Source organism: Dysidea avara, chromosome 1, assembly GCF_963678975.1.
Source record: "Dysidea avara chromosome 1, odDysAvar1.4, whole genome shotgun sequence".
Classification (NCBI taxonomy): domain Eukaryota; kingdom Metazoa; phylum Porifera; class Demospongiae; order Dictyoceratida; family Dysideidae; genus Dysidea; species Dysidea avara.
In genome coordinates this window covers 10,638,367-10,666,158 of record NC_089272.1, presented here as the reverse complement: position 1 = coordinate 10,666,158, position 27,792 = coordinate 10,638,367, and the positions used below count along the sequence as shown (strand labels likewise).

Sequence of the window (27,792 nt, the reverse complement as noted above, 5' to 3'; positions counted from 1 at the left end):
TACTCTCAATTCCTTGTCGCCATATTTGATCACATTGTCACTGTTGGTCAGTACTTGTAGCTGTTCAAAAGCCTCCTTGCCATTGGAACAGTCATAAGTGAATGTTCTGGCGAGCATTAATGTACTTCAATTTCAAAAAGCGAAGTGAGACCTCATTCTCAAATGTGATCTATGTGATAATAAGGTACATATGATAAATTAACTGAGATGTTCTAACCATACAGACACACAAACATACGCACTTTCTCAGCAGCAGATTGTTGAGGCATTACACAAGTTTCTGGTCCTTGACAGTAAACCAGGATGGCATCCTTGCTGGACCCCTCATTGGGATCAATCCAGTAGTTACCTATTACATAACAACAACACTATAACCTCATCATCACACACACAAGATAGTGTACCAGATTTGAAGCTATCCCCATGACAGTTGTAGATGTCCTGGCAAGACATGGCAGGAGATTCTCGGGTACCCTTTGACATTTGTTGACTGCTAATCTTCTCCAACAAAGTGTTCATGTGTTTGTCAGCATTGTATCCCACTGGTAGCTGAGTAAAAATGAAACCACATTATGACTACATACAGAACAGTATTCTCTCAAGTAACATAGGCTAACAGTGCATCTCATCACGGGACAAAACCGTTTGGCATACACAAACATGCATACACATATATGCACATTCTTACATCAACGTTCAAGTCTTCTACTGCATGTTCACTAGCAAAGAAACTGCTCTTGGCAGCAGGTACCTGTCACAAAACAACACATATAGTTAAGCATAATATACACACTGACACACAGACAGACACACACATGTGGACAGATATACACACGAACACACACACAACTCTTACTCCAGCTCCAGGTGGGCCAGCAGGACCAGAAGGTCCCTGTGTAGAAGACACAATATAATCACATGTGGACAACAGAATAACATCTGTACCATAACTCCTGGGGGACCACGAGCTCCCTTGTGTCCTTGTGGTCCAGCCAGACCAGGTGCTTCTACAGCTCCACAGGTTCCTGGAGGTCCATCAGGACCACAATTACCAGCCTTGCCCTGAGGTCCCTCAGGACCAGTTAATCCCTAATCTCAGCTGTGGGTCCTTTAGCACCCTAGAGGTGATGTATAACAGTAAATGTATGCACATTTAGTGTCTTGTAAAGTACTTGAGCTCCTGTGGGTCCCCTAGCACCAGTCTTTCCCTTCTGACCAATGGTTCCTTTGGGGCCTGGTTCTCCCTTCATGCCTTTAGTGCCAATGTTGCCCTGTAGAATTTAGCATTCTTGGAATACAATTATGTACAGAATGTTCGTGCTAATTCACTTACAGCCTTTCCTGGTAGGCCGATAGCTCCTGGTGGACCTTCAGGTCCAGGGTTTCCCTACAAGTAAAAATACAATCACTATACATGTTATTTGCAGCAGTTATACTCATACTTGATCTCCATCTTCAGTTGAGTCTGCTCCAGGTTGGCCCTGTGGTCCTTGTTTGCCCTACAAATAACAAATAACAAGTGCGTAAACAACATACTGAGACAAACACCACAAAGATCAACTGTAATGCAAGTTCACAGTATTAAGACACTTACTCCTAGTCCAGGGGGTCCTGGTGGTCCTTGGAATCCTCCAATACCTGGTCCTCCCTATGAGACACACACGTAATATGTGATAGACACATGGTAATCGCATGGTCACAACATACAGGTGGTCCGGTGGGTCCTCGTGGTCCCTATGGTCCCCTTGGTCCTTCGGGTCCTGGCTCGCCAACATCTCCATTACCACCAATGTCTCCCTTGTCTCCAGCTGGTCCCTGTAATAATAACACGAATGAATATTGTCTTATGATACATATATACATAATGTGTGTACATATACAACAGTGTACAATATTATGCTCATACATGTGAACAAAAATTGTAGTACACTGACATATACCATCACTTACTGGATCACCAGCTCTGCTGGGTTTGCCGTTGGGTCCTGGTTCACCCTTCATTCCTTTTTGTCTTTTTTCACCACCATCACCTGGCTCTCCTGCCATTCCTGATCTGCCCTGAACAGGAAAACAAGTACAACAAGCTTTTAAACTAAACTTTGAACATGTGTATGCGTGGGAGTAAAGTTAAGAAAGCATGTGTGCATATCTTCGTAGTTTACTTACTTCCTCTCCTTTGTCTCCTGGTTTTCCTGGAGCTCCTGGGCCACCTGGGGCTCCCTACAGAGTGATGCAACAAGATAAATAAGATGTAGTCATACAAGTAACACACACATACAGGGTATATACACACAATGATGCATGCACAAATACCACAAACAGATGCACACGTACTGGGTTTCCTTGTACTCCGATATCTCCTGGGTGTCCTTGTACACCATTGAGGCCCTAACATGTCATCTCAACATCAACACAGTTATATGTAGTGATAGTTACTAACATTTTGTCCAGCTGCTCCATGATCTCCCTGGGCTCCCTTGGGTCCTGTTGGTCCCTACAAGAAAAGATGTTTGATTATGCTATAACCCACACTTTATTAATACTTGAACACAATGAATACCAAGTCACTGTAGAGATACTTGTTATACAACACACCTTAGGTCCTTCAGCTCCCCGAGCACCAGCAGGTCCTGGTTCTCCCTTCTCTCCCTACAAGTGCGTGGATTAGTATGTAGTCAGTCAATGTGTTAGTGTAATACTTACAGTGGCTCCAATGGGTCCCTTGTCTCCAGGAATACCAGCACCACCACAACCTCCCTAATTGGAGAAGTACACATGGAGGATACACAGAGAAGCAAGCACACAGACAGAGAAATGGACAAACTGACAGACTCACAGACATACTTTAACACCCTTAGCTCCGTTTACTCCAGGTACACCTCTTTCTCCTTTCTGTGATTGCCCAGATAATGGATACCTCTTTGCCATCAAAACCTTTTGGTCCTTTTATGCCATCTGGTCCTGCTGCTCCCTGTCAGAGAAAGACATGATAAGAGAGTATACAGTATGTATGGAGGCTACAAGCATAATTGTCTGTTACTAAACATCAGACATGATGGTATAACTAATAATATATTTTGCTGAAAATGTGTACAAAACACAGTACTATACAGTCAGTATCAGTACTTACAGGATCTCCAGTGCTGCCCTTCTGACCAGTGACACCCTGGATCCCATCTGGTCCCTATAAATACGACAAAGATATTACACAAACCTGTTTAACTGGTTACATGGATACATACCTTGGTACCTGGTTTGCCATAAGGTCCTTGTGGTCCAACTGGGCCAGCTGGTCCCTAAAATGAATTTGGTTAAATGTATGTATGTGTGTATGTATATACATGTACATACGTATGTGTATGTATGTATGTATGTATGTATGTATGTATGTATGTATGTATGTATGTATGTATGTATGTATGTATGTATGTATGTATGTATGTATGTATGTACGTATGTATGTATGTGTGTGTGTGTGTGTACATGTGTGTGTGTGTACATGTGTGTGTGTGTTTGTGTGTACATGTGTGTGTGTGTGTGCGCGCGCGTGTGTGTTTGTGTGTACATGTGTGTGTGTGTATGTGTGTGTATTTGTGTGTACATGTGCGTGTGTGCATGCGTGCGTGCGTGTGTGTGTGCGTGCTTGTATGTGTGTTTGTACTTATGTACATAAGCATGCGTATGTACATATGTATGTTCACACACCTTATCTCCAGTAGGTCCCTTCTTTCCTGGTGGTCCAGGATGGCCTGGGTGTCCCTATAAAATAATATTTAACTGATTGTTGCATACTGAACATTGTGACAGAGTTTGTAAAACACTGTATCTGTAGTGTAAGTTCTAATATAACCAACCAATGTTACAAGGTCACAAAACATGAGTTACAATCTCAACAATTAGTGTGCATCTGTGTGTATGTGTGTGTATGTCTTTGTGACTCACTTTAGGTCCATCAGGTCCAGGGTATCCTTTAGCTGCACTTTTGCCTTTTGGTCCGGCATTACCACGTGGTCCGGGGTAACAATGCAGTGTAATATCTTTTATTGTCTCAGTAGTATTGTTTATATTGCAAGCACACATGTACAGCTAGCTGGATGTGATAATGTGAGCATGTAGAAAATGATGCACAAAAGTGCCTATACTGTAAATGCTTTCTTGGCCAGATTTTGATATCATGTCTTTTGGTTACTCCATGAACATGTACGTACTTGTGCATTCTTGGCCTCGCCTTTTTTTACAGCTGGGCTGTTTTTGGCACAGGCATCCTTACACACTGGCGTGGTGACTGGCACAAACTATTAACTACTCTATACAACGTAGTGATTCAATGTTACACTCCCCATAATTATTTATTAGATGTATGCGCCTAACAGATAGTATGATTTTTACAAAAAGTTTTCTCTGAAAATTACAAGCGCATGCGCTTAACAACCCGACTTTATGGTATTGTACATAAATGCATTATTAATTTCTTTTTAAAATATTGGTGTTATCTACCAGAACATTCAACAAAATTTTGATCCAATTGAATGTGTACGATGCAAAAGCATTAAAAAATACAACACATAAAATCTTGGCTGCAGTTCTACATTTACTGTAGAATATACTGGCAAAAGCAAGTTTCAAAGTTGGCCACACCACTGGGTTTTGGATTTTAGTAACTTTATTGTCAACTGATACGTACATTACAGGACTCTCACACACTATATATATATATATATCACATATGCACACATGTATGCAACTACGTATGTGATCAGTGAAAAATTGATATCTTGTAGAGGAGCACTTGAAAGAATCTAACTGGTCACTGATGCATCCACTAGTGTTATTCCATGTGATGTTCTACTTCATCGCCAATGCAAGTGATCATGGTAGGATGCAGTTGACAGAGAGTGGGGTACTTGATGTACTTGTCAAGGAAATAGAAATATTGTTACTAATTCCTGTTTGGCATAAGGTTGTTTATTTACTGTAACTATATTGATATACTTAAAACATGCACACTGTATGTACATGTGTATCAATTGCCCTGTGAACGCATAATATATTATCCAAATAATTAGACACACTTCTTTAAGTACAAAGTGGTCATCTAAACTAAGCTGCACAAAAATTCTATAGTGCGAAAAAAGTGTGGTGTCAAAGATGGCAACAAAGAAATGACCGTAGTGATTTTAATGTCATATATTCACTACAAAATATGCCTTATTGCTGTATCATTAGTGCTGTGCATTTTACATGTTTCCTATTTAATACCTTGTCAACCTGGCATAGACTTTTGTGCTTATTATTATAATTATTATTGCAGGGTCTTCATTATCTTGTTCAGCTAATACTGTTGATCCTATTGAAATGTTCACGAGTGATGTCACAAGAATTGCTACCATCTCGACTGGTAGAGCAGTTTTGTGTCCATGAGGATTTCTTGTACCGCATTTCATCCAAGTCTTTGCTGGCTGCATTTTCAAGTAACAACCAACTTAACTTGAAACTAACTGAAGTGCTGGAATCTGAAGCATTCAGTTTGTTGAAGCTTCTTTGCAATAGTTCAAAAAATCCTAAGAAACTTTTCTGTGTTACTTCAGCACTTAACACTAATTTGGTCATTCATGTTAACTTTTCTGATGTTTCATTTATGATAACAGCTCTACTGCAGTGCAATCCAGCTAATCAGAAAATTTTCCACGATTGCTTTGTGAAAATAGCAGTGGAAGATTCATTAGAACCTGTGCATTACAGTTTACAAGCAGAAGTGGCTACAGTTGTCAAAATGATTAAGGGGAGGCTACTGAATTGCTTTACCAGTTGAGGAGTCTCTCTATTCAGAATGCTAGTAAATATCTACTGTATTCTTAGAGTTACTGATTTGCTGTATATAGTATGTAACGTAGCATAAACAAATGTGTTTCACTCTTGAAGGGTATCCCTTCAGTGGTGAATAGTGAGGACTGGCTACTCGGGCTGTTCTTCCAGAGACCCTAATTAACCCCTAGCTTAGCATTTATAAGGTATGTACAACACATGGAACAGCAAATTCTCGCTCTTCTTGTAGAAATGAGAAACCACAAGTTACCAAAACAAATTGCCGAAAATAGGAGTTTATTGTGTGACTATTAAGATATTTTGTGGTATTAAATTTCGTGGATTGCTAAAAGTAGCAAAATTAGTAATTTTTGTGGAACAAATTTTGTGGTTGATCTCCATCCAACTTGTACATAGGCTGTAAAATATTTTAACTTTCTTGGATAAGACGTTCACAAAATCCTAGTATTTCACAAAAATTTCTTGGCTTATGTGCACTTACTTGTATGTATACATTCTATGAGTGCATTTCTTATATTTTTTATTAATTTATAACTACGTATAGCACAACCACTAGAAGAAACGGATGAGCACAATCAAGTTCTATACTGGATGTGTTGTGTTATCAACTCCATCAGAGCAGTGGTGTCACCAGATCCTGTGGATGACAACTTAGCTGAGGTGTACGTGCCACCTGATGAAGAGAGTTTTATGACAGTTGGAATGTCCGATCTGTTATTTAATGATTTGTCTCAGCTCTCAATCCATTCATCCACCAAGTTGGGAATGGTAGCATTCCAAAGCTTGTTTCACAGATGACACATTTTGTTGTTCTGCTAAAATCACTCATCACACATAGTTTTGAAAGTGAGTTTTATCCAGAGGCACATGTATGTAGGCAAAGCTTTGAAAGACGATAAAACATGTACTATAAGTATGTATGTGGTGGCACTTGCTCTCTGGTATGTACTTGTAATATAATGTTGGTTTTAAAATTATTTCTGGGTAGTTTAGGTTATGTAGCCAGCAAAGTTTAAACAATCAAAGTTGGTTGAACCATCACTGTAATAGCTGGCAGTTTGCTACTGGGTTACTCAACTATACTTGTCATGAATATTTGCACTAAAGCATCCACTATTTCTGGTTTTAAAATCTTAGTATATACAAATTGCCACAAAAGCACAACAGTACCAGGTAGCAATGCAGTACTTGCTACGTACATGTGTGTTTATAATACATATATGTTACATGATTGTAAATTGAGTCGAAATCTTTACAGGGATTCGAGAGAACAATGATCTGGTTAAGGTGACAGCCTCTACATTCTTACGATTGGAGAGAATATTTTTAATCTTCGGAGACCACTGTCAAAAGTCATCTAAATTTTGTATGATTTTGGCACATTCTGGGATTATCAATAGACTGATGGATGGGTTTTTTACACTCTATGCACTTCAGAGTCACCACACAATGGACATTGAGTGGGTAAGACTACTAGACAGTATGTTGATAATTTAATGAGCTATTGGACATATATTCTTCTTTATTTTTGTGTATTGTAAACAAGGTATGGGGTTGTGCTTTCCTACAGAATATCACTTAACAACCAGCCTTACTTTTCCTTCAAGATGACTATGGCAGTATTAGTTAGATATAGTGTAAATTCATAGTGACTTCAAACGTGTTCAACAAAATTTTTAATTTTTATTTAACCATACTTTTTTTCTGGCTAACTAACTAAGTCCCTCCATTATCTGGCCATCAATTATCTGAACATTCTGTTATCCGATTGCGAACTGTGAAACACTCATCAGGCTGATAGCCTGTATAGAGCTATCAATCACCCTAGCCAATACGAGTGCAACCACTGGATATATTATATATGCTGACCAAAAATTTTTGATTATGGGTCAGCAGCTAGTACGTTCTGGTTATGTTCGGTTATGATGAACCATCTACTATCTATGGATGAACAGACACTGATATCCTAGAAATATCACTGAGAATTTTGGTTATGTGAATTTAATGTTTTAATCAGTGCTATTGAATCGTTTATAGAATAATCAGTATCTGCCAGTGTTATCTCCTGCAACAAGTACCAGGGCAAACCATCCCTTGAAGCTATTGCAGTTGTATGCCAGAACAAATCGATATAGTAACTCTTTCTTACCAAGATCAATACCAGACTGGAACAATTTAGATATGGAAGATCTTGACAATATAGACTTACTTACTTTCAAAAACCGTTTGCAAAATGCATAGACACTAAAATTTTGTTTTTGTACATTAGCGATTTACCCAATGGGTTTTGCTAATCAATAATAATAAATAAATAAATAAATAAATTACGGAGTTGACCAAAGGCCTAGATAGGTAAGCTTACTTGTAGAGTGGTTACTCCATGCGGTGTGGTAGCTTTGTGATGGGGGCATGTCCGTATTTGAAAACGTGTGGAAACGATCGATGAATAAGCTACAGTGCTAGTTTTCACCTTAGCCCAACATTTTTCAACTCGTAGGATGGAGAGGATAACAAAGCGCTCTCCGTCTGAGTAGTTTTCATGGCGAAATCCAAGTCGTGCATTCTAATCACGTGAGTATTAATCAATCCCCACAATCAATTTTGGCCTCAAGTTGACAACGTCTATATAATCACTGCCCAGTTGTAGCCCGGCTACATTTCGTATGTAGCCCGGTTAGCTGAGCTACATACGAAATGTAGCCCAGGTGGCTCCTTTGATCTGAGGTGTGAAAGTGTTACATGTTAGTTTATAGCACTAATACATCATGTGATGTGCGTATATGTTATTGATTAAATCCCTCCCTGTCATGTAGATATTGCTTCGAGTAGCAGAACCGATTATGTACATTCTGTCAGTGTGTGCTACTAACAATGACTTGTGTGGGTATTTCAAGATTGCTCAGGTAATGTCATGTTGGTACTGCAGGGTGAATTTTGGTAGATGTGCTGCACTAGCAAAAATTATTCTCAGCATTCTATGTAAACATTGGCTAGGAAATATTGAGGATTTTGCACTGACTGACTCAGAAATGAGTTACATATTTGAACTCGTTTCAAATGCCACTTATGGGCAAGAAAATGAACATGCCATGTGGGTAGCTTATTCTACAGATTCACAAAATTCTGTGAAGTATCTGTTATCATTTTGTGAGCATCTCATAGCAAATCCATCTAATGCCGAAAGATTAATTAAAGCTGGAATCCTAGACTGTATCAGTTTTCTACTTCAGAATTACCAAGAGGTTGAGTTGCTTACGGCTACTTTAAAGCTGATGGCCAAATTGTGTATACTTCCAAAAGTTTCTATTGAAATAAAAGAAAATCACACTGAAATAATTGCAAGCTTGCAACAGCTTCTTTTGCAAAATGAGTCTCTTAAGGTGGACACTTTTTACTGTTTACTATGTGCTGGATATGACGTTCCTAATATTACAGGTAAGAATATAGTTGTGTCACTCATGATATTAATTTTTCTACGTACATGTAGGTGTGTCTGATGAACATGCTGATGCGATTGCAATGCTAAGGACAGGAAGATATAATGAATGCATTCTAAAACTCCAGCTGCTGTTAAACGATTGTAAGGACACGTCTACACAAGTGAAAGCAACCCAAACACTTGGAGAAGTGTACTACAAGGTGTATAGAACACCTGTGTCAACTGAAAAGGATATTTCTAAAAAGTACGATAGTGCCAGGCAGGCCATTAAATACCTTGGTACCGCATATGATCATCAACTGTTTTCAGATGAGCACATTAATTCAGAGCATTTAGATCTGGCCATGTTGGACTGTATTTTTAACTCCCGAGATAAGCCATTGTCCAGATGTCTGCTGTGTCGTAAACGGTGTGGCAAAGGAGAAAAGCTTATCCACAGTCACATATGGCCTGAATCACTACTGCGATTTATGAACAGTTTCCTCCATCCCAGTTCTCAACAAGTTTTTGATGTGACATGGAAAGGGGTAGGAAAGTTACAAGGTCCTGGGCAGATTTATTTTACAATGCTGTGTAGATCTTGTGAAAACTTGTTCAGTAAGTATGAGAATGCTTTCAAGTCATTGTTTGTAGATAGGCTCTACTGTAACAAAGGTGAAACTATGCAGCAGTTTCGTGTAGCTGATGATGAAGTTGCAATATCTGTCTTAAAAGCTCCTGGTGCTCCTGAAGATTGGTTGTATCAATTTTGCCTTAGCATTATCTTTAGAATGTTTACATTGGCTTCACAAGGTAACCCCAGCCGGTATGGAAACATCAAGGAATGGTACAAGTGTTTTGTAACATGGCGTAATATTCTACTGGATAAGAATACTGCAAGTAACAAACTAGCCCCAAAAGTTGCTTTATTCATTTCCCCGGTAAATGCTCTGCAAGACTTATGCTTGCCACCGCATATGGCTAAAGTTCTGTTTTCTAGTGGGATAGGATCTTTCTTTACTTACCGTCTCCACGATGGTGCCTGTGTGTCCGATCGGAAGCCAGGGCTGTTGTTGGGCAGCATTGGAATTATCAACATTGTAGTCAGTTACGATGATGAGTGTTTCAAGTTTATACCTTCAGAATGTATGGTGAGCCCAGGGAGTGTTCAGTTTGTAATCCCGTCAGCTATTAGAAGGTACCTGTTGTTTCCGAAAGGTCTGTGGGCAGAATATGAAAGTGCAGCGGCTTTAGTTGCAACTAGAACTTACAACATGCCTAGAGACAAGGTCACAGTACCTGCTAATAAGCTTTGGGCTGAGAAAGAAGTGGAGTTGTTCTCCAGTGTACTTGGTAAAACCCTACATGGTGAAGAAGTTGTTACTCTTGACTTTCTACCACCACCATTTGACAGAACTGGAAATATTATACAGCGTTTAATGAGTGCTCTGAAGTCTGGTAAAACTTTCCAAGTCATTTTACATCATTGGAAAACAAAGGAAGATGATCACCTTGGTGTGTTTGTGCTGAGAAACAAAGGACAGCGTAATTATCCCAAACTTTCATCAATTTTTGCTCTACAGACTAAAGGCTATGCTATATGGATTACATACAAGTTGTCTGAAGATAATCTCAATGTTGAAGATGTCATTCAAGGTGGTTCTGGTAAGGCCTTTCTTCCTCAAGTTGAACGGGAATTTCAGACTAAAGAAAGACTACAAACTCGAATTACTAAAATAGTGTCTAAAGCTGGTTTTGCTACAAAAGAAGCACTTGTCTGTTGGCTACAAGAGCTTAAGTAAGTTTAGAGCATGCTTCAAGTTTTAGATCAGACATAATTTATATAGGCAACAAATCAGTACAGGTGCATGTAGTATAAGATTGTTGCTGAAAATAATGGTGTATGTACATACAATACCCACCCATGTATGTATTTGCTGCTGCTGAATGTAGGGATCATTTACATATATAAATAAAATTTGAAGGAATTGTGAGTTGCCACCGTAATACATGGTCAGAGTGGTTCCTATTGGCACACAATAAAATAATTTCCGTGTAGTACTAGAAATTGTGCAATGTTAGCATTGTATAATAGCTATGCACAACCAGCTTGTCTCTAGAGCTTAGTAACCATACTCTGTGTGCCTTAATTTTGAAATGGTGTAATAGTAAAATTTTTAACTAAATTCAGTCAGATCTTAGCCTCATCATGAATCAAGTACAGTACTTATCCGTATATAGATGCCTGAGTGTATATGTCTTATAATCTACTTGTAAACCAGCTGAAAAATCTTGTAGCAACTGCTGTTGATATCATTTTGACAAGTTGCAAGTTTCATTAAGCCTTAATTGTTCTATATACAAATTAAGCTATTGCAATCTCGTACAATACCTTGTATTAAGGTAGTGCCCAGTGCCTTCGTTTATGGCCTGGCATTGACTTCAGCACTCAAATGAATACAGTACATAAAAGACAATCACTTGAAACTGTAATTTGTATTATTTTCATGCAAAAATTTCATGATTAAAATTTTCATGTATAACAATATTTTCATATGATGTACATGAATGACTGCTCTAGATCTATTAGAGTATCTTGATCTTTTGCAAAAAAAAAATTGTCTAAGAAATTTTCATATTTTTTTTTGCATATGAAAATTATTTTACAATGAAAAAAAGTGATATTATATGGTGTTATTACATTTACATACATGCACAGTATTTTAGAAATTCTGAGCATTTTCTCTATTATGTGACTGGGCATGAATAATCTAAGCATTTGGGCAAAAGCAAACAATTAAATGTTTAATTAGGGCTATTAAATATTTAACTAGGGTTAAAATTGAGCGTAAACTAAGTTTAAAGTCATGAAAGTTTAACTGAAGAAAGCAGACAAATTTTAATATGCCTGCAGTAAGCAGTCATTAAGTATAATTTATGGAAAGCCTTCATAAATTAGGTCACACATAAACATAAGGTTAGGGGGTACCCTTTTATGGTAGTATAATATGTAGCTACTGTGACATGTATACATTCATACAGTAGTGTTCATGTATTTTTATTTTACCTACCTTTTTTGCAGTTATGTTGCTTCATTTGACATGAGATGCTTCCCAAGTTGTCTGTACTGTTCAGAACTGTGTAACTGCTGTATGGGCAGCACAGCCACAAGTAGTGCTGTTCTGATTTATGAAAACATCCAAGGTAATATAATGCAACATGCCACTGCCTGTGACCTCAACTGCACAGAATATTTAACCAGTGCTGATCCCATGCCTGTAATCTAGTGTTGTTTTAGTACAGCAAATTCATTTTAGTTTAGTTCTAGTTCTAGTACTCCAATTCTGTCATAGTTTTAGTTAGTTTTAGTTCTAGTACCCCAATTCCACTAAAGTTTTAGTTAGTATTAGTTCTGGTACCCCATATTTCTGTAATTTAGTTAGTATTAGTTTCATTTTAGTTTTAGTGTTAGATATCTTCACATATACTAACCTTGGTAGCACCCCTAAACTTACAGAAACTTTAGATTTGGTGTTTTGATGTTCAGCACTATTTCCACTTACCATTGTGCACAAATGAACAAATGCTCTAATAGAACTGAACTTAAATAACCTAAATAGGCAGAATTAATGCTGAATAGCAATGTTTCAGAGGAGGTTGGACATGATACAAGCACTTCTGAAATTTATTTCTGTTAATTGCGTAATTCTTATATATGACAAGGAGTAAGTGATAGAAGAAATGTTTAGCAATATCCACATCATGTTACCTTGTGCTTCTTAAGATGAACAGCAAATTCTTATTGCAAGGCGGGTGTGTGAGTTTCTAATTCTCTTTTCGATTCTCTGTAAGGCCAAACTAGCAGCGTCCGCTCTTCTTTTTCAATACTCTGAGAGGCTTTGTTAGCATGCACATTGCTTTCTTCGACAATCATTGTGTTTAAATACACGTACATAAGGCGTTCCTATAGTATTACACATGGATTCCACCCAGTGAATGCTTACAAACATGATCCTGTAGATTTCAAGAGAAATTTACAAGCCTGGAGTAGTGGGGTTGAATGGGGTTGACTGGCTGAATAGACTAAACTTGAAGTGCACTCTCGAATGGTATTTGTGAAAACTTTCGTGGACGCTTGGTTAAACTTTCAATGCAAAATGTATGCACTCATGTGTGCATGTCCAACCTCCTCTGACAATGTTTATGGTAGCATTTGCAGGCATTTGCAGGCATTTTCAGGCATCACCATCTTCAAAGAAAAGTGTTAAGTGGTTATAGTGTACAGCACCCTTTTATGTAGGATTGCTTGAGAAACCTTTTAGTTAGCTCTAGTTCTTGAACTAAAAGTTTTAAAGGTTTTGGTTTAGTTCTAGTTTTTGAACCAAAACTTGACAGAATTTTAGTTTAGTTTTAGTTTTAGTTTTAGAACTAAAATAGACCACAATTTTAGTTTAGTTCTAGTGTACTAGAACTAGAATTAAATTGCTGTACTAAAACTAGATTTAGTTCTAGTTCCTTAGAACTAAAACAACACTACTGTAATCCTATATCGGCCAAAGCAAAGTGATTCCGTGCTTCCTCTTTTACGAGCTTGTACTAATGGTGCACCATTTGGTTTGATTAAAGTCAAATTTATCATTCATTACTTAACCACAGCTAATGACAACCAAGTGTCCATTTGGTGCCAGTTCAGATCAGCTTATCGACAAGAAATGTGCAAGCTGATATTTGATAACAATTTTGAACACATCATTGATCTTCCTGCCAATTTTGTTTCAGTGTTTACAGATAGTGAAGACAAAAACAAGTTTACAAAATTTCTCAAAGATGTCTGGTGTTATTTTCATTCCTTGCTGGCTAACCCAGTGGTTGACCATCACACACAAGAGTGTGGCAAAGTTGAAGATCATTTTGAGTATTATGCTACCATGTGTGTTGATCCATCCGATATTCCACCTGCCTTGTCAAATCTCAAAAGAACACCAGTATATATGCACACATAGCTACAATATTGTTTTTGCGTACATACTATTTACTCACATAACTGTTAATCCATAGTATGAGGTAGACGCTGTACTAACTGCTGCTATATATTTTCACACTTGGTACAAACATTATTACTATCAACGACGTGTGTATGTAACTACAGTATGTATGCACGTGCATGTATAACTGCTTACCTAAATTGCCTACTCAAGAATTTATTATCATGCTCCCAAGATATTGCAGAAAGCTCTGTTATAGCTATAGCCTTAAGTATTGATTCTATCTAGATCTTTAGTCATAAAGTTTCAAAATATCGATTTCCCTATTATAATTACAGTTGTAGAATAATTATGGAAATTCACAAACTTTATAATTCAGTCCCATGTCATAATTATACATATTCTGCAAACAACTCAGTGTTAAGTGGAATAAAAAGACAAAACGTTGTGGTTTGCAAAGTCAAGTACTGAGACATTACACGTGTTACTCAGTGGAAAGTGCTGCTGTATACACAAGGCAGCCAGAGGCAGGTGTTTTTAGGATAAAAAGATACTTAACTTAATGTAATGCATTAGAAATGGCATTAGCATTATAAGTACATTGTATAATTATACTGATTAATGCTATAAATTTGACCAGATTGCGAAAAGGGATCTTCCACACACATCCAAATAACCAACTGTGATGATTTATACTGACAAGCTATTGCCTTGAAATTTGGTCAGCAGTTAGCATCAACATGTCTTAATTGGTTGAAAAAATTCAGATTTTTATGTGGTGTCTTGAAAACTAAGCTTTGGTCTTCCAAGATTGGATGTGTGTGGAAGATCCCCTATTTACAAATTCGGCCATGTGCAAATGTTGAAACTTGTAGTTATATAACATTACAAGTGTAAAACACTGTACATATAGCAATTCCAATTGCAAGCATTGTTGAATTTGAGGAATGTGACCTACAAGTGTACAGATATATATATATATTATATTGATAAAAAGTGCTGGAGTAGTGCACGATATTAAATCACAGTAAAACAATAAGAAGTGTTATATCCCTACTGTGCTCAAGAAACCATAATGGAAATGCACAGTAGGGATATAACACTAATATCGTGAACTACTCCAGCTTGATATAACACTAATATCGTGAACTACTCCAACTTGTTTCAGTGCTTTTTATCGATGTGCTATGGTCCCTACTCTAGTTGAAAATTCCAAATTTTTCTGTGTACTTGTAGACATATTACCTGCACTAGTTTACTAGGAGGTACAAGACACAAAGTGATATGCATACATTAATTGGATTGACTTTATTCATATTAAAGAAACATTACCATACATGCTCTACAAAGTCTATGCTATGCCACAAAATTTACATTTGTTGAACCCCCAAAATATACATTTGTTGAACCCCCAAAATATTAGCTGTAGTCCTACTGTCAACATAATAATCAATGTGTTTCACTCAATGAATTTTCTGATTATACTTACATTTTTGCTGACAACCAAGGCGGTATACCTACTTATAATTTATGCATGTTTTGTAAGGATTCTTGTACCTATTGTATTTTTTGTACATCATTTTAATGGAGCCGTGATGTTTCAGCTTCCTGGGATACTATCAATAACTATTATGCATGTAAGCTGCCTATCCCAGGTACAAATCAATCAACCAGCTAACAAAGTACAACTAGAATTTACAACACGCCTAGAAACAAGTTTGAAACAGTATATAAACACTGTAAATTCAGAAGTGTGATGTTCATACTGATGGTATGACTCCTGCGGTCGCTTAGTGTGGTTCTTATAATTCTGAAGTATGAGCATCACACTATCAGTATGAACATCACATTTCTGAATTTACAGAGCATGTTTTGTACATTACAATGAATCTGCCAACAAGCGGCTTGGGATAATTATGAGAAAAGTGGAACTGTTTTTGAGTAAACTTCAAGCTACGTGGCAAATATAGGCACCAGTCTATTGTATACTTTTAATATCATTTATTATAGCTATCACCCCCTGAGCTATGCTGCAGTGCTCAAAATGTATGCCTCGGTTCTATTCATACATATAAATTTGCACAGCAATAGCTTTTGGCTTGCAAGCACTGAGCTATATATTTATGATTAATTTGGATGCTTTGTGAAATTATTTACTAAGTGGTTGTGTGGAGTTACTGACTGTTGTATTAGAGTAGATCATCTTTTTTTACAATGGTGTTTTTCATGATCACTGGCAAGGTTTTATGCAAAGTTGGGTATATAAAGGTGTGAGATGTGTAATAATGAATGTATATAGCTATAGTCCCAATGCAAGTTACAACCAATAACATGCATATGGTTACATTGGTTGGCATAAAATTAATTGCAAACTGAATGATAGGATGAGCATAAAGATTTGGAGAAAAATTTGGAATATGAATTAATTGGAGTGTAATTTCCACAAGTCTACATCCTACTAGCAGTCTTCACTTCCAGCTGTTCATGTACATGCTGTACATAAAAGTATACACCTCAGTCCTTGAACTTTTGCTTGAGAAGCTATCTAACTGTTACAGTAATTAGAAACAGCTGCATAATTCTTTTTACTTTTGTATAGCATATACATATGCAGCATATGTGTGTTAGTACCACTTGCATCTACGTTTTTAGCACTTAATTTGACATCAGAATTTACTTTTAAATTAAATAGCATTTATAATAATAATATACATAAAGTATAAAGTTATACGACCACATTATCAAGTCTTTGATGACTGCTGTAGCTGCTGCTGTCACTACCAGAAGCAGATGGGTCCTGCATGGTAGTTCTCTGGCTTAGTGGTGGAGGAGTGTGTGATGATGGTGTTGAGTGGTAGTGTGGTGGAACTAGTCTGTGGGCTAACTGTACTCACTTCTAGTACAACTGGGCACTGACCAGGCTATAGGAGGAGAAAGATAAGAGTCTATACTGTACTTCAAATGAAACATTTCTAAATCACCAAAGGATAGTCTATCCACTATGATGCATACCTCTGAGACTACTCTCAATTCCTTGTCGCCATATTTGATCACGTTGCCATTGTTGGTCAGTACTTGTAGCTGTTCAAAAGCCTCCTTGCCATTGGAGCAGTCGTAAGTGATGTTCTGGCGAGCGTTGATGTACTTCAATTTCAAAAAGCGAAGTGAGATCTCATTCTCAAAAGTGATCTATGTGACAATAAGGTATGTATGATAAATTAACTGAGAAGTTCTAACCATACAGACACACAAACATACACACCTTCTCAGCAGCAGATTGGTGAGGCATTACACAAGTTTCTGGTCCTTGACAGTAAACCAGGATGGCATCCTTGCTGGATCCCTCATTGGGATCAATCCAGTAGTTACCTATTACATAACAACAATGCTAAAACCTCATCATCACACACACAAGATAGTGTACCAGATTTGAAGCTATCCCCATGACAGTTGTAGATGTCCTGGCAAGACATGGCAGGAGATTCTCGGGTACCCTTTGACATTTGTTGACTGCTAATCTTCTCCAACAAAGTGTTCATGTGTTTGTCAGCATTGTATCCCACTGGTAACTGAGTAAAAATGAAACCATATTTTGACTATATGCAGAACAGTATTCTCTCAAGTAACATAGGCTAACAGTGCGTCTCATCACGGGACAAAACCGTTTGGCATACACATAAGATGCATACACATATATACACATTCTTACATCAACGTTCAACTCTTCTACTGCACGTTCACTAGCAAAGAAACTGCTCTTGGCAGCAGGTACCTGTCACAAAACAACACACATAGTTGAGCATATGCAGATACATACTGACACACAGACAGACACACATGTGGACAGATATATACACGGACACACACACAATGCTTACTCCAGCTCCAGGTGGGCCAGCAGGACCAGAAGTTCCCTGTGTAGAAGACACAATAAAATCACATGTGGACAACATAATAACATCTGTACCATAACTCCTGGGGGACCACGACTTCCTTTATGTCCTTGTGGTCCAGCCAGACCAGGTGCTCCTGCAGCTCCAGAGGTTCCCTGAGGTCCATCAGGACCACGATTACCAGTCTTGCCCTGAGGTCCCTCAGGACCAGTTAATCCCCGATCTCCTGTGGGTCCTTTAGCACCCTAGAGGTGGTGTATAACAGTAAAGGTGTGCATATGTAGTGTCTTGTAAAGTACTTGAGCTCCTGTGGGTCCCCTAGCACCAGTCTCTCCCTTCTGACCAATGGTTCCTTTGGGGCCTGGTTCTCCCTTCATGCCTTTAGCACCAGTTGGTCCAATGTTACCCTGTGGAATTTAGTATTACAGTCACAGTATATTATTCATGCAATGCAATATGTACAATATACATTTGTAATTCATGCTAATTCACTTACAGCCTTTCCTGGTAGGCCGATAGCCCCTGGTGGTCCTTCAGGTCCAGGGTTTCCCTACAAGTAAAAATACAATCATTGTACATGTTATTTGCAGCAGTTATACTCATACTTGATCTCCATCTTCAGTTGAGTCTGCTCCGGGTGGGCCCTGTGGTCCTTGTTTGCCCTACAAATAACAAATAACAAGTGCGTAAACAACATACTGAGACAAACACCACGGAGATTAACTGTTAATGCAAGTTCACAGTATTAAGACACTTACTCCTAGTCCAGGGGGTCCTGGTGGTCCTTGGAATCCCCCAATACCTGGTCCTCCCTATGAGACACACACATAGCACATGATAGACACATGGTAATTGCATGGTCACAACATACAGGTGGTCCGGTGGGTCCTCGTGGTCCCTGTATTCCCCTTGGTCCTTCAGGTCCTGGCTCACCAACATCTCCATCTTCACCGATGTCTCCCTTGTCTCCAGCTGGTCCCTGTAATCACAACACAAATGAATATTGCTACGACTTAATGATGCATGTGTACATGTACAGATGTGTGTACATATACAACCATGCACATACAGTGTACAATGTTATGCACATACATATGAACAAAAGATGTGAATGACATAGTACACTGACATGTAACATAATCATCACTTACTGGATCACCAGCTCTGCCGGGTTTGCCGTTGGGTCCTGGTTCACCCTTCATTCCTTTTGGTCCTTGTTCACCATCATCACCTGGCTCTCCTGACATTCCTGATCTGCCCTGAACAGGAAAACAAATACAGCAAGCTTTTAAACTAAACTTTGAACATGTGTATGTGTGAGGGATAAAGTTACAAGTATGTGTGCATATCTTCGTAGTTTACTTACTTCATCTCCCTTGTCTCCTGGTTTTCCTGGGGCTCCTGGGCCACCTGGGGCTCCCTACAGAGTGATGCAACAAGATAAATAAGTCATACAAGTAACACACACATATATACACACAATGATGCATGCACAAACACCACAAACAGATGCACACATACTGGGTTTCCTTGTACTCCGATATCTCCTGGGTGTCCTTGTACACCATTGAGGCCCTAACATGTCATCTCAACATCAACACAGTTATATGTAGTGATAGCTACTAACATTTTGTCCAGCTGCTCCACGATCTCCCTGGGCTCCCTTGGGTCCTGTTGGTCCCTATAAGAAAAGATGTTTGATTATGCTATAACTCACACTCTATTAATACTTGAACACAATGAATACTAAGTCACTGTAGAGATACTTGCTATACAACACACCTTAGGTCCTTTAGCTCCCCGAGAACCAGCAGGTCCTGGTTCTCCTTTCTCTCCCTACAAGTGTGTGGATTAGTATGTAGTCAGTCAACGTGTAAGTGCAATACTCACAGTGGCTCCGATGGGTCCCTTGTCTCCAGGAATACCAGCACCACCACGACCTCCCTAATTGGAGAAATACACATGAAGGATACACAGAGAAGCAAGCACACAGACAGAAAAATGGAAAAACTGACAGACACACAGACATACTTTAACACCCTTAGCTCCATTTACTCCAGGTACACCTCTTTCTCCTTTCTCTCCTTTAGGTCCTTGAGCTCCTGGGTTACCGGGGAGACCAGCTGGGCCAGGTTCTCCCTATAAATATTACACTCAATATTGCACACAAATACAACATATGTATGCATGCCATCACACACACATGTACAGTACCTGAGGTCCCTTGTCACCAAGATGACCCTTTGGTCCAGGGGTGCCAACCTCTCCAGGAGGACCGGGGGGTCCTTGTGGTCCAGTTGGGCCAGCTGGGCCATCATCACCCTGTAGTAAATATTATAGAATATGACAGTGAGGATTATAGGAATAATTATAAATGTTTCTGCCACACAACTCAGGTACTACAACAATATTCACCTTTACACCTCTCAATCCAACATCTCCTCGTGGTCCGTCAGGTCCAACAGGTCCCTATTGTACAACCATATGTTAGACATTGTTAGTACACTTGTATCAGTATGATGCAGGCATGCATTTGTGTATACATCTTCTCTACACAAAAAAAACACAATATATAAATGCTGCTGTCCATATGCAATCTCCACTATACACAGTTACTCACAGCATCTCCAGCATCACCCTCATCACCATCAGAACCTGGTGGTCCCTTCACTCCCTTTGGTCCGGGGAGACCTCTCTGACCAGGTCCACCACGAGATCCTTGAGGACCCTACCAAGTAAATAAGTTAATACAACATGTGTATGTCTAACTAGTGCTATTACTTACAGGTATTCCGACAATACCACGCTCTCCATCTTGTCCCTTAGCACCAGGGAATCCTCGTGCACCAGCAGGTCCATTGTTGCCTGGTTTACCAGCAAATCCTTGTGGTCCCTAAAGTGGGAAATTCAACATCTAAGTACATAAATCATTAATTACAGTTACATCTTGTGCCTCTAAACTGCACTACAGATATATATTTATCGTTTATGTTTATTACAAACAGGTTAGTGGTGAGGTCTTACTGGTTCTCCTGCTTGTCCAGGTGGTCCTGTATCTCCGGGGGAGCCAGCCTCAGCTGCATCACCAGGGATACCCTGGGGTCCTGCTACTCCATTAGCTCCCTAAGTAATGAATAATCAATATTGTAAATCTATTTGTACATAGTCGTTAAAAGTTACATAGCCTATGCCTTACAGCACATATGAGCTATAATGCACACGTCACCTGGTTTCCTTTTGGTCCTTTGAATCCTTGGGGTCCAGCGGGGCCAGCAGGTCCAGCATCACCCTTAGCTCCTTGTGGTCCCTGGGGTCCAGGGTTACCAGCAGGTCCTCTCTGTCCTGGTGATCCAGCTACACCTGTGGCTCCCATGGGTCCCTGTACAACAAAAAGGACACATTATGAGACTGAAAAACATCAAGGGACTTCTGTGTGTATGCATGCACATACCTGATCACCATGTGGTCCTGGGTTGCCTTGACCACCTTTGACTCCTTTGAAACCCTAGAAAGAGTAACCAAGTGAATGCAAAGATGGAATTGTGTATGTGTATGAAGTACAAATAATTAAAGAATTTATGCAAAAATTACAACGTACAACATACACCATACTACAATATAAACCATAGAACACTCACAGGTTCTCCCTGGTCTCCATCGTCACCATCATCTCCATCATCACCAGGTTCACCACCTTCACCATTAGCACCAGAGGGGCCAGCAGGTCCGGTAGCTCCTTGTGCTCCCTTCTCTCCTGGCAAACCAGCTGCACCGGGGGAACCCTCATCTCCCTGTGGTATGAAGCTTCATAAACAACAAGTGAGGGTTTGTGTTAAGTAATCTTACAGAAGTTCCTGGTTCGCCATTGTCTCCTTGAGGACCAGACGATCCTGGGTTGCCCTATTGGGGTGAAAATTACATTTTTAAACATTGCAAGAAAAGCAGCACAGGCACCATAAAATAACCAAGAACTACTCTAATAAAGCAACCATATGCACAGAAGACCACAGAAGACTGTACACACACTATTCAAGAAGTGTACATTGATGGCAACAGATCACTCACTCGTGCTCCTGTGGCGCCAGTTGGTCCAGGGTTTCCATCATTGCCCTGAAGGAGAATAAAACAATTACAAAAATACAAATAGTGAAAATGATTGGGGGACATACATTAGGACCGGGGTCTCCATCTACACCACTCTCTCCGACTTCACCGGGTGTACCCTAGAAGAGTACACATGTACAAGTGTGTATGCTATACTAATGAAGTCACTCACTCTTCTGCCATTCAAACCTGGTCTGCCAGTGACTCCTGCCTCACCAGGCTTACCCTAAGACAGAATAGTTGTACAACTGATATAATGCACTTCATGAACACAGGTTAAATTCAAATATGCATACAGATCAAAATGTTACTTACAACTGGTCCTTCTTGTCCTTGGGGTCCAGCAAAACCGGGCAAACCAACATTACCCTATTGTAATACAATATATTACATGAATATATAACACAAGAATGCAAGCATGTATGCACATACACAAACACACACAACAAACTATACAATACAATATACACACCTTGGCACCATCAACTCCTGGGTGACCCTTGTCTCCCTTCTCTCCACGATCTCCCTTAATACCACGCTGTCCCTTAATTCCTGGCAGACCACGATTACCAGGGTGACCAGGTTCACCATGAGGTCCTTTGGACCCTACATGTCCTTGAATTCCCTAAGTGCAAGAAACAAATAGAATCACCAGCAAACAGTGAAAGCAAGTCTAATAAAATAATTATTTTAAAACATTGCTATTCATCGCATCAAACTTACGGGCTCTCCACCCATACCAACGGCACCCTCAGCTCCTTTCTCTCCAGGATGACCCTACAATGTGATGTATCATCTTAGCACTCTGACTGGTTAATATATACCTTAGCTCCCTTGATACCCTTATAACCAGCAGGTCCTTTGTCTCCCTAGACAGTTAAACAACTAAACGTATACTTAATATTACATATATAGTCAACATACGGGTGCTCCATCAGTACCACGAGCTCCATTCTGTCCATCAATACCAGGTGGTCCCTACACATAGAAGAAAACATAATATCAGATATATAGTATAAATTTTGAAATTGCAGCAAGAAACATTCAAATATGTACATGTAAATAAGTTCAAGTACTTACCCTACGACCTTGCTTTCCAGTAGGACCTTGAGGGCCTTCTGGACCCTACAGGAGAAATAAATGACAGTACTGATACCATATAATACTCTAATAGAGCAGTCACCAAATATCTTGACAAATTATGTGTATAAAACATACTTGGCTTCCTCTTGCTCCTTTCTCTCCAATTGGGCCTGGTGGTCCACGGAAACCCTGAAAAGTGACACACATACAATTACATAACTGCTTAATACATACAAATCCTCATATATTACTATACAATGCACACATACACACTAGTATGTGCAGCACGCACGCACGCACGCACGCACGCACGCACGCACGCACGCACGCACGCACGCACGCACACACAGACACACACACACACACACCTTAGCTCCTTTCAGTCCCTTTTTGCCTTCAGGTCCGGGGTATCCTGGTTCTCCTTTGTCTCCAGCGTCACCTTCGATACCATCACCTCCTTTATCGCCCTAACAACATAATCAAGCGTTAAGTTAACACAGGACAGTACACGACAAGTACCACAATGCATACACACATTCAGATAATATACAAAACACACTACTACTCACAGCTGGACCAGGTGCACCAGTAGAGCCAGTCTCACCACGCATACCCTGTAATAGTAAGTGTTAGTTAGATCATGTCATAAGCGATTTCCCAGATTATGGATACCTCTTTGCCATCAAAACCTTTTGGTCCTTTTATGCCATCTGATCCTGTTGCTCCCTGTTAGAAGATATGATAAGAGAGCATACAGTATGTATTCAGGCTACAAGCAAAACTGACTGTTACTAAACATCAGACATAATGGTTTAATTATGTACGCCGTATAACTAATATATTTTTGTACAAAACACAGCACTGTACAGTTAGCATTAGTACTTACAGGATCTCCAGTGCTGCCCTTCTGACCAGTGATACCTTGGATTCCATCTGGTCCCTATAAATATGATGAAGCTATTATACAAACCTGTTTAACTGGTTATGTGGATACATACCTTTGTACCTGGTTTGCCATAAGGTCCTTGTGGTCCAACTGGGCCACCTGGTCCCTGAAATGAATTAGATTAAATGAATATATACATATGTGTATGTATGTACCCATGTGTGTGTACGTACATATGTATACATGTATGTATTAGTCACACACCTTATCTCCAGTAGGTCCCTTCTTTCCTGGTGGTCCAGGATGGCCTGGGTGTCCCTATATAATAATATTTAACTGATTGTTACATACTGAACAATGTGACAGAGTTTGTAAAACACTGTATCTGTATGTGTAAGTTCTAATATAACCAACAAATGTCACAATGTCACAAAACATGAATTGTAATCTCAACAATACCCACAATTAGTGTGCATCTGTGTGTATGTGTGTATGTCTATGTGACTCACTTTAGGTCCATCAGGTCCGGGGTATCCTTTAGCTCCACTTTTGCCTTTTGGTCCAGCATTACCACGTGCTCCAGGGTAACCTGGCCAGCCAGCACGACCCTAAATAGTGATTTATCAGATTCTCCAATTTTCTTAATAGCATACATACAACATACATACCTTAGGTCCAACTGGGCCATATCCAATTTCCCCTGGGGGTCCAGGAGCTCCTGTAGGGCTGGGTGGGCCAGGGTCTCCCTCAGGGCCTTGTGCTCCATTAGCACCAGGATTACCATCTTGTCCATCAGTACCCTACAGGATGGGTGTACACTTGTGACTAGTATGTTAATAAGAGTTATGTAAGCATTATATCCTGCAGGCTCAGCTCTTGGTGTTTATAGGTAAAATGTGATGGCCTAAGACATGACAGTACTGAATTTATAGTTCATTCAGGCAGTGCTCAGAAAATATTTTAAAAGTTCACAAAAATCTCTCATTAAATTGTGCTCAAGTGTCAGCTAGAGCTGAAACGGATAGTAATTTTTACTATCTGGATATCTTAAATTATTGGTTGTACTACCATGACTCAGTTTGGAAGTTTATTATATGTACATATGATTGAGCCCTTTTACAAGAACTCCAATTTATACTAATACTGAATACTTTTCAAACAATACTATGAGGACATGTACGTAATACATGTTATCACATACAGTAATGTACCATACATTATCACTAATAACAGTTACTTACTGGTGTTCCATCAGCTCCGTCTGGTCCTCGAGGGCCAACCAATGGCTATAGAAACAATACACAAATTATGTAGGAGTGACAACACTTTACTACCCTAGCCTGTGCTAAAAGATCAACCCCTTTGACTTCAAAAGAAAGATATTTTATATGTAAATTTCTTTTTTTATCACAAAATTCTAAAACAAGGCCTACGTAAACAAATGCGTACACACCTATTAAGCCACATGCTCAGCTCACATGCTGTAATACTGCACAAGTTTATACATGGAAAAATATCATCCACATTAATGTACTTGGAGATGGGTCTCCATTTGTGATGGAGCCAAAGACCACAATACCCTTCAAAAAAGTAGGAAGATTTTCATATCAAACTTACTACTATACTATGGGATTTGTAAATACATGGTTAACTTTGCTTAAATTGTCAACTAAGTGAGGTGGTGAGTACTCAGTGGTCTTAGATTGGCTCTGGTACTGTCTTGGCTACTGATACTCCAATCCAGTCTACCATTCATCATAATGTGATATCCAAGCCCTGAATAATCAAAATACTCTAATATAGCAGTCATGTAACTTGATTCAAAATGCTCCCATACTCAACTTCTTTCATTTTCAGAACATATGTGCTAGCAAAAATCTGTTTCTGAAGACTTATGCTTCCTATTGTCATAGCCAAGCAGGATGCTACATGTAATTAATGCACTCAATCCAATGCACAACCTGGGTCAGACTAGAGTATTATATAATCCAGATCAGACGACTTGACCCAATTTCAACCCAGGAGTGTATAAGTCACATGTTTAAGATCACAAATTAAATCTTCATGCTTTCTGGGTCCATGCACAATATAAGTAGCATATACTGTTGTTAAACATAATAAAATGCATTCAAACAATGTAGACACTTACTCCTCCAATTACTACACCAGGGGGTCCTGGTGGTCCCTACATTGAACAACAAAATACATTATATACATATACATACATGTGTGTATATGCTGTATGTAATACATACATATAGGAGAATACACGGCTACATTAGTAGCACATAAGTACTATACTAGTAATGTTTATATATGGTAGAACCATGAGCTATAACTTTGCCTAATAAATTCATTTTAACAAAAACGATAGGTGTTGATGAAGAATCAATTTAACACAAATTGCAAAGTGTGTATAATACGTGGCTTACCATAGGTCCATCAGGGTCGACGTAACCATCGCAAGCGTTACACTGAGAGGTTCCTCGTCTCATGAACGCAGTAGCACCATCCAAACAACAGCAATCCTTAGGAGTCTCAATCATACCAATGAATCCTGTGCCACAGGTACTACTTGCGAAACACAGGATGTTAGCTGTGTCCTGTGCCACTGTAGAGAGGAGGGGGGAGGGAGCATCATAAATACATGTTGAGAATTAATGCTACACATCCATCGTACTGATACCATATTAAGCACACTACCTCTTGGAACACTGCAAGAGGTATTTACAATAAAACTTATCAACATTGGCTCATTGCCACTTCTATCAGGTAAAACAGTGTTTATATTAACACAGCTAGGTAATTACATGTTTCAAAGCAAAGCATGATAATAGATGTGCACTGTATAATAAAACTAGCTAGTTATAGTCAGCTAGCTAACACCTACAGCAGTGCTAACACTATAAGATGCGCACAACATCTCAATGTATAGACTTCAACACGTATTTTTACTCACCAGATGATGACACATAGCACAAGAGGCCAATCGACAAGTACACAATCACATTCATCGCTGCACTATGTGAATTAGAAACAGTTCATGTAGCTATACCAACTATTAACTATAAGTTAGCTAGCTTACCTTCACGGCCTGATGATATATTTGCAGGATATCACTACGAGTTATTCACTTGTCCACTTCCAACTACCTCACTGGTGCAAGGCAAAAGAGAAGTAGACGACACGCAGGCACACCAAACTGCTAACTAAATGAACAGTCAACAGATGAGCGGACCTAAGTGTGTTGGGGATAATTGTGTAGTGCGGCACTGATGTGGCTGCTGTATAGAATATAGTTGCTGGAATAATTGAAGAATGAAGTCTGTTGTCTTCCATCGATTGTCCACTGTTAGTGCTGTCCTGCGGATAATCAGCTGTTGCGCCAACATTCGTTGCGCGTCGTCTGTGACAATGACAGAATCCACCGAAGCGATGTTTTGCGATCTGCTGGGCCACAGGTGCGTGTGTGCAAACATCCATAGCGCGTTAAGTCTACCGGCAACGACTATACAACCTTCACAACTCGTAGTATAGCTTGCATTATCAGACTATGGAATGGGGTTTCTTGATTTTTTTGAAACCGCAATCCGTGTT

At 39.3% G+C, this 27,792-nt stretch overlaps 4 protein-coding genes across 4 annotated transcripts; 1 reads left to right on the top strand and 3 right to left on the bottom strand.

Moving 5' to 3' along the window:
• Positions 1 to 91: 91 nt before the first annotated feature.
• On the bottom strand, positions 92 to 1,683 carry LOC136256954 (collagen alpha-1(II) chain-like). The gene is made up of 10 exons (XM_066050069.1): positions 1,639 to 1,683; positions 1,443 to 1,499; positions 1,334 to 1,387; positions 1,173 to 1,271; positions 946 to 1,089; positions 857 to 892; positions 689 to 751; positions 405 to 549; positions 243 to 349; positions 92 to 169 (listed from the first exon to the last, which is right to left on the bottom strand). The coding sequence occupies exons 1-10, from the start codon at positions 1,681 to 1,683 to the stop codon at positions 92 to 94; spliced, it is 828 nt and encodes a 275-aa protein (XP_065906141.1).
• Positions 954 to 8,139, bottom strand: LOC136256067 (collagen alpha-2(VI) chain-like). Its single transcript, XM_066048995.1, has 17 exons — positions 3,943 to 8,139; positions 3,706 to 3,759; positions 3,243 to 3,296; positions 3,131 to 3,184; positions 2,845 to 2,971; positions 2,704 to 2,757; positions 2,596 to 2,649; positions 2,441 to 2,494; positions 2,335 to 2,388; positions 2,167 to 2,220; positions 1,951 to 2,058; positions 1,708 to 1,815; positions 1,595 to 1,648; positions 1,443 to 1,499; positions 1,334 to 1,387; positions 1,173 to 1,271; positions 954 to 1,118 (listed from the first exon to the last, which is right to left on the bottom strand). Exons 5-12 carry the CDS (start codon positions 2,926 to 2,928, stop codon positions 1,735 to 1,737), a joined length of 543 nt encoding a protein of 180 aa, XP_065905067.1. The 5' UTR covers positions 2,929 to 2,971; positions 3,131 to 3,184; positions 3,243 to 3,296; positions 3,706 to 3,759; positions 3,943 to 8,139; the 3' UTR covers positions 954 to 1,118; positions 1,173 to 1,271; positions 1,334 to 1,387; positions 1,443 to 1,499; positions 1,595 to 1,648; positions 1,708 to 1,734.
• On the top strand, positions 7,083 to 14,374 carry LOC136256029 (uncharacterized). Its single transcript, XM_066048949.1, has 5 exons — positions 7,083 to 7,290; positions 8,640 to 9,261; positions 9,314 to 11,042; positions 12,327 to 12,448; positions 13,901 to 14,374. The coding sequence occupies exons 1-5, from the start codon at positions 7,195 to 7,197 to the stop codon at positions 14,245 to 14,247; spliced, it is 2,916 nt and encodes a 971-aa protein (XP_065905021.1). The 5' UTR covers positions 7,083 to 7,194; the 3' UTR covers positions 14,248 to 14,374.
• Positions 14,375 to 16,888: 2,514 nt separating this feature from the next.
• LOC136256023 (collagen alpha-1(II) chain-like) lies at positions 16,889 to 27,727 on the bottom strand. The gene is made up of 51 exons (XM_066048937.1): positions 27,281 to 27,727; positions 27,155 to 27,216; positions 26,628 to 26,806; positions 26,345 to 26,380; positions 25,437 to 25,481; positions 24,864 to 24,995; positions 24,705 to 24,803; positions 24,460 to 24,513; positions 24,308 to 24,361; positions 24,196 to 24,249; positions 23,982 to 24,035; positions 23,879 to 23,923; positions 23,678 to 23,776; positions 23,445 to 23,498; positions 23,307 to 23,351; positions 23,151 to 23,204; positions 23,051 to 23,095; positions 22,950 to 23,003; positions 22,699 to 22,851; positions 22,542 to 22,595; positions 22,399 to 22,452; positions 22,292 to 22,345; positions 22,188 to 22,232; positions 21,969 to 22,022; positions 21,761 to 21,913; positions 21,574 to 21,627; positions 21,349 to 21,501; positions 21,147 to 21,245; positions 20,908 to 21,015; positions 20,743 to 20,850; positions 20,538 to 20,591; positions 20,337 to 20,444; positions 20,154 to 20,261; positions 20,013 to 20,066; positions 19,905 to 19,958; positions 19,750 to 19,803; positions 19,644 to 19,697; positions 19,489 to 19,542; positions 19,274 to 19,381; positions 18,994 to 19,101; positions 18,881 to 18,934; positions 18,728 to 18,784; positions 18,619 to 18,672; positions 18,422 to 18,529; positions 18,197 to 18,367; positions 18,108 to 18,143; positions 17,939 to 18,001; positions 17,654 to 17,798; positions 17,492 to 17,598; positions 17,242 to 17,418; positions 16,889 to 17,150 (listed from the first exon to the last, which is right to left on the bottom strand). Exons 2-51 carry the CDS (start codon positions 27,207 to 27,209, stop codon positions 17,007 to 17,009), a joined length of 4,119 nt encoding a protein of 1,372 aa, XP_065905009.1. The 5' UTR covers positions 27,210 to 27,216; positions 27,281 to 27,727; the 3' UTR covers positions 16,889 to 17,006.
• Between the last annotated feature and the right edge of the window lie 65 nt (positions 27,728 to 27,792).